The sequence below is a fragment of the Schistocerca serialis genome, chromosome 4 (genome assembly GCF_023864345.2).
Source record: "Schistocerca serialis cubense isolate TAMUIC-IGC-003099 chromosome 4, iqSchSeri2.2, whole genome shotgun sequence".
In the NCBI taxonomy this organism is placed as follows: Eukaryota; Metazoa; Arthropoda; class Insecta; order Orthoptera; family Acrididae; genus Schistocerca; species Schistocerca serialis.
In genome coordinates this window covers 89,198,809-89,211,454 of record NC_064641.1, presented here as the reverse complement: position 1 = coordinate 89,211,454, position 12,646 = coordinate 89,198,809, and the positions used below count along the sequence as shown (strand labels likewise).

General features: G+C 42.8%; 1 protein-coding gene across 1 annotated transcript in view; it reads right to left on the bottom strand.

Moving 5' to 3' along the window:
* The window catches only part of LOC126473697 (probable serine/threonine-protein kinase nek3), a 28,488-nt gene extending 21,010 nt beyond the window's left edge, over positions 1 to 7,478 (bottom strand). The window contains exon 1 of the mRNA XM_050100936.1: positions 7,385 to 7,478. Coding sequence (XP_049956893.1) covers positions 7,385 to 7,399 — 15 coding nt within the window. The 5' untranslated portion in view covers positions 7,400 to 7,478. The remainder of the gene's footprint in view (positions 1 to 7,384) is intronic.
* Between the last annotated feature and the right edge of the window lie 5,168 nt (positions 7,479 to 12,646).

Below are 12,646 nucleotides of genomic sequence, written 5' to 3'. Positions count from 1 at the left end.
GCCGTCCCAGTGTCCAGTCTTCAAGAACACTAGCGCAGGTCAGGCGACTGGTGTCATCATCCAGCAAATGACAGGTTGAGCATGAAGGACTGTGCTTTAAACCAATCGCATTTAAACGAATTTTCCACAGACGACGTGATACCATGTCGCTCAGACTGTGGTGGGAGGCGTGGCTGATGAAAGTTGCGCCGCACAGCCGTCCACCTCTTTAATAGATGCTTAATCTCAACGTTGCAAGGTATACCACGTAGTAACTGCATGTAGAAATCTTTTGGACATGGGGGATGCGTATATGGGACGCCAGCGTGGACATAGCTAAGGTCCACAAAAACGACAGACAGATGCGCAAATAGAGGTGCAGCATATTCTACTAACAAGGGTGGTGAGATGGAGGCTGACGTGTAAATGTCCAAGAGTTGTCACGTGAGTTAATTCCCTTTACCAGACCACTGTTTGTTCATGCTGTGCAGATAGAAGGCCGCGACATGACACTGGACGTTGGTGAGTCCAAGTCTCGCGTCTATCTCGGGGAGGGTGAGTGCTTCATATTTTAACTTGAAAATATTTCCAGCCATCAGGAAGTACCCAACGCGACCAGTGGACTGCGACCAATTGCTGGCGACCTCGAGAGGACCTGATCTATTATGCACCAGCTTGAAAACTACGTGCACATTCAGATATCCCACACACTGCAAAGCATCAAGGCAAAGAGGCGTCGTTGACGAACGGTCCTCCTGGGGACATTGAGGGCGCACCAGAAGTTGACTGCTGTGGTGCGACAACTGATGGATAAAGACAGTGCCAAGGTATAGTAATCTCTGGACGCAAGGATAGACGTGTCAGTTCTTCTGGAGTGCGTCTTTGACCAGTTGGCACCACAGTAGATTTGCCAACACCCAGAGCACTCTGTATGACATCCCGTACATAGATATCAGATCCAGTACACTTGTGGTCTCTTCCCATGACCGTACCAGCAGCAACAGGTCGTCTGCATAGGCACAACAGTGGAATGTGTATTGCTGTAGGGTGAGTCCTGACAAATACGTCACGAGACTCCCAGTAAGTGGCTCCAAGGCGAGAAGTAGAGGTGCACTGATTACGGGCATCCGTGACGTAAGGAAAAGCAGATCTGTACCGGATCGGCGATACAGCCATTAACCTGGAGAAGGGAGTGTGTGGTGTCATAGAGACGTCGCATGGTGCCAATGATGGGGGCCTGGAAGCCCATCTGCTCCATGACAGCAAAGAGGTAACCATGTCGCATCCGATAAAACCGTTGTCAAAATCGACAGCCGCTAAAGCTGCATGGAGATCTAACGTAGATGCTATAACAATGACACCTCGACATTCACCAGTGGCTGTCTTGGCACTGACGAGTCCATCTGACGTCTTTTGTTCCTTGGATAGTATACTCGGAAGGATCCGACGGCATTGCGTGGCCAAAAACGTGCAAATATCTTGTAGTCGGCATTGAGTAAGGTAAGTGGGCAGTAAAGGGCAACAAGATTCCACTGTGATGGCTTGTGAACTGGGATGATAACGCCTTCGACAAATGATGGCGGAACCGCGGCGGCTGTAGTCAACAGTTCATGGAACATTGCAGTCACCTTTTTGCGTAGGCAAAGAAGTGTCGCCGTGCGGTTAGTGGCGTCATGTCACTAACTGCGCGGCCCCTCCCGCCGGATGTTCGAGTCCTTCCTCGGACATGGGTGTGTTTGTGTTGTTCTTAGCATAAGCTAGTTTAATTAGCGTGTAAGTCTAGGGACCGATGACCTCAGCACTTTGGTCCCTTAGGAATTTATAGACAGTAAAGGCAGCTATCGGTAACGGAACTATCGCTAGCGCTCCTTACGGTGCGATTCGGCACTAGCGAAGTACTCGAGACGAAACTTTATGTATTTTCCTACAAATTGAGACTACAGTCACCTCTGAAGGTACTATAAATTAATTTATATGAATTTTCAAAGTTGTAAAGTCCTTCTTGAAACAGCCTGTATAATGGACTGAGGGTGCGAAAAAGGCCCGTAAAACTAACACCAAGAACATTCAATACTGAATATAATCTTGTGTGTGAATTAAAGGCAAATTTGAAGTACCTAACTGAAATAATTATACGTAGGTAAGTGGCTAAATCTGGTTTATTAAATATATCTTGTACAGCAAGCAAAAGGTAACATTGGTAAAGGAGGCACTTAGAACACGTATTTGAGTATAAGAAACGTCAGCAAAAGTGGCTGAAAAGACATGAATACAACTGACCCATTACATTAAATGTGACGTTGTCATTTTAAACATAGATTTAACAGGTCTGTGCAGGTTACGAGGGCATGCTGAAAAGTAATGCCTCCTAATCTTTTATTTTGTTCTCAATATCGGTTGAGGTGTTACAAGTCACACGTATGAGTCGGTTGGACCTCTCGCTTCACTGAAGCAAGCTGCACTTTCGGTTAGAGGGCTCCGAATTGTAGCATGTAATACGGCGACGTGTAACGTAACTGTGTCGGTGCGTACAAAACAGAGTGCAGTAATTGAGTTTCGAATTCGGAGAGTTCGTCCATGCATGGGGCACCGTCTCCTTCAGCATGAGAATGTCACAACGCGCACGAGCGCTGCAACAATCCGACGCTTTGTGTTCACTGTCATCGATCATCCTCCATAGAGTCCCGACTTGGTCCCATGCAACTGCAACCTGTTTACCAAACTTGAAGAACACCCCCGAGGACTTCACTTCGACAGCGATAAAGCATTGCGAGCAGAGATGGTTCTGTGGCTCCCTCAACGGAATCAAACGTTCTACAGTGATAGTTTCAACAAACTGGCGTCTCATTGAGAGAACTTTCTTCGTCACCAGGGTAAATATGTTGAGAAGTAAATGTGTAAATAGGAAAAATAGGGATGTGGAACGTAAATAAAGTTTCTTCGTCGCCAGGGTAAATATGTTCAGAAGTAAATGTGTAAACAGGAATAATAAGGATGTGGAACGTAAATAAAGTTTTTATTTAGGAAACTTTAAAAGGTTTCACATAAAAAAAAATTTTCTGGGTTTTCTTTCCAGCACGACTTTGTATAAAAAATAATACCTAGGAGTATTTGAAAAATATGTAACAATAATAACGTCGAGATGATGGTATTACACAATTTAATTTAGTAAGTACTAACGGAGTAATCGTATAAGGAGCGTACTAAGACTAAAGAACAGTGGTAATAATGTGCAAAAGAAAGAAAATTTAAAATGGAGGCCTGCTAGCAAAAGCTGGTCTTGAATAGAAAGTTTATTTACACACTTTAAGTAGAAAAAACAGTAGGGAGGCAGTTTCAAATGACGTAGCGACACAGAAATGGTGCTGTACATCAGTAGAAGGAGAAACTAAACAGGCGGAGGAGAACACACAACCGAAACCTTTTCAGAAGGTACGAGTGTGGTGATTTGGAAGTCTTACATGCTACTCCAGAAAATATATACATAAAAAAAATGGTTCAAATGGCTCTAAGCACTATGGGACTTAACATCTGAGGTCATCAGTCCCCTAGAACTTAGAACTACTTAAACCTAACTAACCTAAGGACAACACACACATCCATGCCCGAGGCAGGATTCGAACCTGCGACCGTAGCAGCAGCGCTGTTCCGGACTGAAGCGCCTAGAACCACTCGGCCACAGTGGACGGCTATATACGTCCTTACTGTAATAACACTGTAGTATATGACTGACGAAATGCCATGCAGAAGGGATACAATATGAAACCTATGACTGTAACAGTACGATGATGTGGGATGGGGCCTCAGAGGGGTACGTACAGTTGTGTAGAATTTCAAGTGACCTCCGAAAAAGTTTGAATCATCGAGAGTTCGATTTGAAAAAAAAAAAAAAAAAAAAAAGGTGTGGCTGATCAAATATAAATCAAGAAGACAAACTACGCGAACCCTTTCGCGAAATAGAGTTAAAAATGTTAATGTAGTTTCAATATCATTCGTACTCTCTTACAAGGCTGGAACTACCGTTTAAGTTAAAGTTTCCTTTTTTTGTTTAATGAAATTTAATGTATTTTGACACTGAAAGGCAATGGGACATAAAATTGGCGAAAATACTGAAGAAAATGTCAATTTTATTTTACAAAGAAATCAGTGAACTATTTCTGCTTGAATAACTTCCAGCTTTCTTATCCAAGCCCGTTTTCTGTTGTGACCTTACCCGAAAATACGTCATCCTCTACTTGCGTTCCGAAGATGTACAGTAGTGGACAAAACGAGCGAGACCCCTCGCCTTTTCGTTACGTTGATCCGCAAAGCTTTAAAGTCGGCTACACAGCATAACAAGCCAGGCGACGAAGTGTACCAGCATACTAAGCACAGGAGTGAAATTGAAGAACTATCCGAACTTTGTCAGACTGTTTTCAATCATATGTAAGACTATATTAATGCTGATTACTGTGTTAAACACAACACGTAAGCTGAGCGGTTCTAGGCGCTTCAGTCCGGAACCGCGCGACCGCTACGGTCGCAGGTTCGAATCCTGCCTCGGGCATGGATGTGTGTGATGGCCATAGCTTAGTTAGGGTTAAATAGTTCTAAGTTCTAGGGGACTGATGACCTCAGAAGTTAAGTCCCATAGTGCTCAGAGCCATTTTGAACAACATGTAAATATAAGACATAACTGAAAGAAGAAACGCTAATTAATATGAATTGTACTAATAAAAATTAATTTCAGCTTATCGAAATAACATAACTGTTTAGGTAAGACAAAGTACCCCAGATCGTTACGGATTACCAAAACATCATGCGCATTCGGCCACGAAACGGCCTTTGTCAACGTTCGGACCAATCGTACTGGATAACTGTTGCTGACATAACATGAAAGAGTGCAAACTTAGTAACGCGTGACGATTCATAACGAAATTCAGTTAAAAATAATTCATTGCCACACTTAAGTCAATTCAGTAATTGACAGAAGTGGAAAAAGTAGGCAGTAACAAGTATGAAATTCTACAAGTTTCATACTGTCATCCACAGGGCGCTGGTACAGAATAAAGGTAGCAATAAAGCGTAATGGGGGAGCGATAATTTCTTAAAATTGCTTTTCTTCTTTCATTTATATCTTATATTTAAGTGCTGTGTTTAACATACTAATCAGCATTAATATAGTGTTGCACATGATTTAAAACAATCTGACAAATTTCGGATAGTTTTTCAATTTCACGCCTGTGCACAGTATGTTGGTAGCACTTCGTCGCCTTGCCTGTTATGCTGTGTCGCAGACTGTAAAGCTGTGCGGATCAGCATAACGAAAAGGCGAGAGGTCTTGCTCGTCTTGTCCATGACTGTACATGCACAGATTTTGCAATGACAACTCTTTGCTGTTTTACAGTCACAGATGGAATCAGCTCTTATACCTCTTTATCGTAAAAGCGATCGAGCCGGATCCGTTTCCTCCCTTCCAATGATACGTTTTAATTAGTTTGATATCTCTGCTTCAGCACTGCTAGCAGCGCGGGTGGCGAAATCATGAAAGTTTTCGCAACACCTTTCCATTTTCACCTCACATTCCAGTTCATCAACAGCCTTTTTCTTTACTGCGAGAGTCAAGAACGTGTGTTTCGATGAAGACATTTTTGCAACTGTTTTATGTACGTACAGTCGTAGATTGTGCATTTTTACATCTACATCTACATACATACTCCGAAATCCACCATACGGTGCGTAGCGGAGGGTACATCGTACCACAACTAGCATCTTCGCTCCCTGTTCCACTCCCAAACAGACTGCCTATATGCCTCTGTACGAGCCCTAATCTCTCTTATCGTTGTGGTCTTTCCGCGAAATGTAAGTTGGCGGCAGTAAAATTGTACTGCAGTCAGCCTCAAATGCTGGTTCTCTAAATTTCTTCAGTAGCGATTCACGAAAAGAGCGCATCCTTCCCTCTAGAGACTCCCACACGAATTCCTGAAGCATTTCCGTAACACTCGCGTGATGATCAAACCTACCAGTAACAAATCTAGCAGCCCGCCTCTGATTTGCTTCTATGTCCTCCCTCAATCCGACCTGATAGGGATCCCAAACGCTCGAGCAGTACTCAAGAATAGGTCACACCAGCGTTCTATAAGTGGTGTCCTTTACAGATGAACCACATTTCCCAAAATTCTACCAATGAACCGAAGACGACTATCCGCCTTCCCCACAACTGCCATTACATGCTTGTCCAACTTCATATCGCTCTCCAATGTTACGCCCAAATATTTCATCCACGTGACTGTGTCAAGCGCTACACTACTAATGGAGTATTCAAACATTACAGGATTCTTTTTCCTATTCATCTGCATTAATTTACATTTATCTACATTTAGAGTTAGCTGCCATTCTTTACACCAATCACAAATCCTGTCCAAGTCGTCTTTTATCCTCCTACAGTCACTCAACGACGACACCTTCTCGTACACCACAGCATCATCAGCAAACAACCGCACATTGCTATCCACCCTATCCAAAAGATCATTTATGTAGATAGAAAACAACAGTAGACCTACCACACTTCCCTGGGGCACTCCAGACGATACCCACACCTCCGATGAACACTCACCATCGAGGACAACGTACTGGGTTCTATTACTTAAGAAGTCTTTGAGCCACTCACATACTTGGGAACCAATCCCATATGCTCGTTCCTTAGTTAGGAGTCTGCAGTGGGGCACCGAGTCAAACGCTTTCCGAAAGTCAAGGAATATGGCATCCGTCTGATAGCCTTCATCCATGGTTCGTAAGATATCGTATGAAAAAATGGCGAGTTGCGTAACCAAAGAAGTATCGCCAGGCGAGGTGGCCGCACGGTTAGAGGCGTCATGTCATTGATTGCGCGGCCCCTCCCGCCGGATGTTCGAGTCCTCCCTCGGGCATGGGTGTGTGTTGTTCTTAGCAAAAGTTAATGGGCGTGTGTTGTTCTTAGCAAAAGTTAGTTTAAGTAGTTTGTAAGTCTCGGCAGTTTGGTCCCTTAGGAATTTACACACATTTGAACATTTTGAAAGAAGTGTCACAAAGAACCGAACGACGAAAAAAAAAAAAAAAGAAAACGATTCTTATTAGCCGGTGATAGATAGCGGCCAACTTGGACTTATACAGTGTTCGTGGACGGTAGATTATGACTATTGCTTCGATTTATATCGCATGTACGAAAATGCATATGATTTATTCCTACTGTTGAGATTTTTTCAAGAGACCACGCAACTTTTCCGATTTATCGAGACGTTCGATTTATCGAGGTTCGAATTAGCGAGAGTCAACTGTATTGAGAGGCGAGCTGCGCCGAGAAAGCTGACACCGCCGGTGGGCGGCAGAAACAATGGATGAGCTGAGTGGCGACTCCTGACACCCTAGCGTGCCCGCGGCTACTCACCAGTATCGTCTTCATGGCTGTCCGTGGCTGTGGCCGCGGCCGGACTGCTTGCCGCTGCCGGTGCTCGTTTCGTCCTTCGCGCCCCACCGCGTCCGCCGAGAGGGAAGTGAGGGCTTAAATAGGCGACACTAGACGCGCATCCGCCGCTCGCCCCTCCCCGTCACAAGTGACTCCGTGCCGTGCCATCACACACGGCAACTGCAGTGCCATCTACCCGAGGTACTCGAGGTCAGGTACGTAGACACATCCTATTCAGGGCAGCGTAATTATCGTAATTCCATTGTCACACTGTTAAGATTGGTTGTCTTCCGTTTACGTTTCCCTCTCTTTTCCCTCTTGAGTCTCCTCATTCCTGTCTTGTATCACTGCACCACATCTTTGTCCTCCTTCTTCTTCTCTCTGTCTGGTCTGATGCAGACAGTCATGAATTCCAGTCCTGTGCTAAACCCTTCATCTCAAAGGAACACTTCCACAATACTTCAATCATCTGTTGTATAGAGGGTGGTCCATTGATCGTGACCGGGCCAAATATCTCACGAAATAAGAGTCAAACGAAAAAACTTCAAAGAACGGAACTTGTTTAGCTTGAAGAGGGAAACCAGATGGCGCTATGGTTGACTTGCTAGATGGCGCCGCCATAGGTCAAACGGATATCAACAGCGTTTTTTAAAATAGCAACCCCCATTTTTATTACATATTCGTGTATTACGTAAAGAAATATCAATGTTTTAATTGGACCACTTTTTTCACTTTGTGATAGATGGCACTGTAATAGTCACAAACATATGGCACACGAACAGTTGGTAACAGGCAGATTTTTAAAATTAAAATACAGAACGTAGGTACATTTGAACATTTAATTTCGGTTGTTCCCATGTGACACATGTACCTTTGTGAACTTACCATTTCTGAGAACGCATGCTGTTACAGCGTGATTACCTGTAAATACCACATTAATGCAATAAATGCTCAAAATGATGTCCGTCAACCTCAATGCATTTGGCAATACGTGTATCGACAGTCCTCTCAACAAATAGTATTTCGCCTTCCGTAGTGTTCGCACATGCATTGACAATGCTCTGACGTATGTTGTCAGGCGTTGTCGGTGGATCATGATAGCAAATATCCTTCAACTTTCCCCACAGAAAGAAATACGAGGACGTCAGATCCGGTGAACGTGCGAGCCATCGTATGGTGCTTCGACGACCAATCCACCTGTCATGAAATATGCTATTCAGTACTGCTTCAACCACACACGAGCTATGTGCCGGACATCCATCACGTTGCAATTACATCGTCATTCTGCCATTCAGTGAAACAGCTTGTAGTAATATCGGTAGAACATTACGTAGGAAATCAGCATACATTCCACCATTTAGATTGCCATCGATAAAATGGGGGCCAATTATCCTTCCTCCCATAATGCCGCATCATACATTAACTCGCCAAGGTCGTTGATGTACCACTTGTCGCAGCCATCGTGGATTTTCCGTTGTCCAATAGTGCATATTATGCGGCGAACGGTCCGGACACTTGGATGATGTCGTCCAGGATACCGAGCAGCATACATAGCACACGCCCGTTGGGCATTTTGATCACAATATCCATACATCAACACGATATCGACCTTTTCCGCAATTTGTAAATGGTCCATTTTAACACGGGTAATGTATCACTAAGCAAATACCGTCCGCACAGGTGATACCATGTACTTTGTGAGTAAACTGTTTAGGTTTTCTTATTGGTAACACCACGTAGCCCTCTATATGAAAATCACTGGCTGTGCTGCGTGCAGTCTGTGGCTGGTTTGCATTGTTGTTGACCATTGTAGTGTTGGGCAGCTGAATGTTAACAGCGCGTATCGTTGCGCAGTTGGTGGTGAGCCGCCAGCAGTAGTGGATGTGGGGAAGTGAGATGGCAGATTTTTGAGAGCGGATGATCTGGACGTGTGTCCATCAGAGACAGTACATTTGTAAGACTGGATGTCATGAACTGCTATATATATTATGACTTTTGAACATTCTTAAGGTAAATACATTGTTTGTTCTCTATCAAAATCTTTCATTTGCTAACTATGCCTATCAGTAGTTAGTGCCTTCAGTAGTTTGAATCTTTTATTTAGCTGGCAGTAGTGGCGCTCGCTGTATTGCAGTAGTTAGAGTAACGAAGATTTTTGTGAGGTAAGTGATCTGTGAAACGTATAGGTTAATTTAGTCAGGGCCATTCTCTTGTAGGGATTATTGAAAGTCAGATTGCGTTGCGCTAAAAAATATTGTGTGTCAGTTTAAGCACAGTCATGTATAATTTTTCTAAGGGGACGTTTCATATGTCGACCCTTTGCCGAGGATACCTTACTGGGATCTTCTGATTTTTTCTTGTAGTTTGTGTAGTTAGTGTAGCTTTTGTTTATTGCTAGCGCGTAACTGTAGAGAGAATCTCCTTTGCAGTTGCAGTCTTTCATTGTTGTACAGTAAAACAGTTGTGGCATGCATGTAGATTTGCACCAAGTATTTCGCAGCTGCGCTTGCAATTAACTAGATATTATTTTCAGTGCTATGTTAATGTGTTCTCTTATTTTTGCTCTTCAAATTGTGCTTTTCTGTGTTATCGTGTGAAATATTGTGACAATAATGGCGTGTGAAAAACGTAACACTAGGCTCCAAAGTAAACTGAGAAATAATAGTGACGACGAGCGTAGCTTATCAGCACCACTGTGTAATGAATTAACAGACATTCGAAGTAGTAATTTGCTAATTGTGCATAGGGAAATGGAGCGGGCGGCAAATATCGGCGTAGACAGTGAAACAAATAGTGTACAGGGAAGCATTAACGATCGATTGGTCGGCAATAGCTCGCCTCAGGAATCCGAAATGACAGAATACAATATTGCAAATCCTGTAGACTCAGGTTGTGGGTCCTCACCGTTTTCTCAAATGAGTCAAGACACATTTTCTGCTTGTCAAAATGTGAATGTTGCCGGTGAAAATGCACTGGCAAAAAGCATAGAGAAACAGGTTCCAGACACTAATACATTATTATTGCAATTAATGCAACAAATGGAACAAAATCAGAGACAAACACAGCAAAAGCTTCAAAAGTTAGACACAATGGAACAAAATCTTCAAAAGTTAGACACAATGGAACAACACCAGAAACAAACACAGCAACAGTTAGACGCAATGGAACAAAATCTTCAAAAGTTAGACACCACACTTGAACAATCACGTGAAGATTTAACTACTGAGTTACATAAAATCGAATCGAAATGTCAAAAAGTCTGTAATGACGTAAAAACACATATTTGTGATCATTTCCAACCTATTTTTTTGCGGCATGAAAATGCATTACAGAATCACGAAGCAGCCACAAAAGAACTGCAAACTATTGTTCATGAAAATCATGAGACCTTGCAAGCTAAAATTGACTCAGTTGCATCTGCCGATTCGGTTATGCAACTTGCAAAACCTCAGGAAAACTTAAAGGACACAGTAGATACTCTGAAAATTGGTTCAGAAAGACACATGGAGGAAATTAGTTCATTATCAGAGAAAGAAGTTGAACTTTCGGATCAGCTAAATAATGTATCTACGAAGGTAGATGATAATCTGAATGACACAAAACCGGTAGTCTTTAACGACACAGAAGAGTGCGAACAAATTAGGAAATTCAAACAAAATCAGAATCAAATTAATACGCAACACCAAAGAGAAATCCGGGAAGTACAAGATCAGCTGACACAGGTAATACAAGATTACATACTTCAGAGGACACTCGCGCTCCAATACGGGAAGAGGGACATAGAAATACGGAACAGCCACAAAATAATAACACAGGGCATTTCGGAAATTATGAAAGAAATTGGCAAGGTGCACCGAATTTTGAAATGGAAGCGCCGACACGACGTAACAATGACCGATATGCGACTCGCCGACACGATGATTTTGACTATAAACTGTTCATTACTATACGTAAATTCAAAACATTTAAGAATTCTGGCAACGACATTCATCCACAAGCGTGGCTTCATCAATTCTCTCATTGTTTTCCTCCCAACTGGTCATTAGAGCATAGATTAGAATTTATGTGTGGCTACTTAGAGAATGAACCAGCTGTGAGAATGCGATCGGTCATTCACGATTGCCACAGTGAAGGAGAATTTTATCATGCCTCCCTCTCAACATATTGGTCTCAAGCTACACAAGACCGAGGAAAACATAGAATCATAAAGATGAAACTCTTCGAACAATCGGAATTTTCTAGTCTTGTCAAATATTTCGAAGACATGTTACATAAGAATCAGTATCTTTCAAACCCATATAGCCCATCAGAACTCATTCGCATTTGCTTAATAAAATTACCTGAACATTTACGACATATTATTTTGGCAGGACGTTGCAAAGACGACATTGAAGCTTTTCAGGGACTCTTACAAGAATTAGAAATTGACACTGACATTCGCGGCACACGGAAACAGGAGCACAAGAATTACAGGTCACATCCGTCACAATTCCGCGATGACAGAAATAATAACTGAACACGACAAGGCTATTCTTACAACGTAAATCGTGACCAAAACAGACACCACCCATATGGCAACCGCTGGCAGAATAATAATTACAAAGCTCGCATTTCCGTAGTAATGAATATGACAGAGATAAACAGAGAAACAGATAATACGGGAACCAAAATAATTATTATCAAGGGAGACAGAATAACTTTAGACGCAACGGTCCAGCGAGCAGTTACGATTCAGGGAGAAATTCTCCACTACGTGACTGATAAGAAAGAAACTATGGAATCTACCGACATGACGACAGACGATATGATCGTAACGACAGACCTGAATTGCATCAGAGCTGGCGGAATTCAAACAGGGCAGGGCCCTCTCGACAAGGTGAATTTGTAGAAGTTAGGTCTCCAAATCCAAATAACGACGCACAACATCAAAGAGCAATAGGCAAAGACTCACACCTCTGGCAGCCACAAAACGTACTTATGAAGCTGACGACGTAGCTGCCGTGGCTAGTAATTACGTAAAAATGGAAGACATTAGGGACATCTTACTCCAGGAACACGACGTAATACGTAACAACATTGCATATCCTGTGATTCACATTACAGTAAATGACGTAAAATTTACGACAGTACTTGGCTCTGGCAGTCCCATTTCAGTAATTAGTGAAACAGCCTTTAGCAAATGCAAGAAATCGAACGATTGCCCCACACTTCCGCTACGTAAGATTAAATTACAAGGTGCAATCG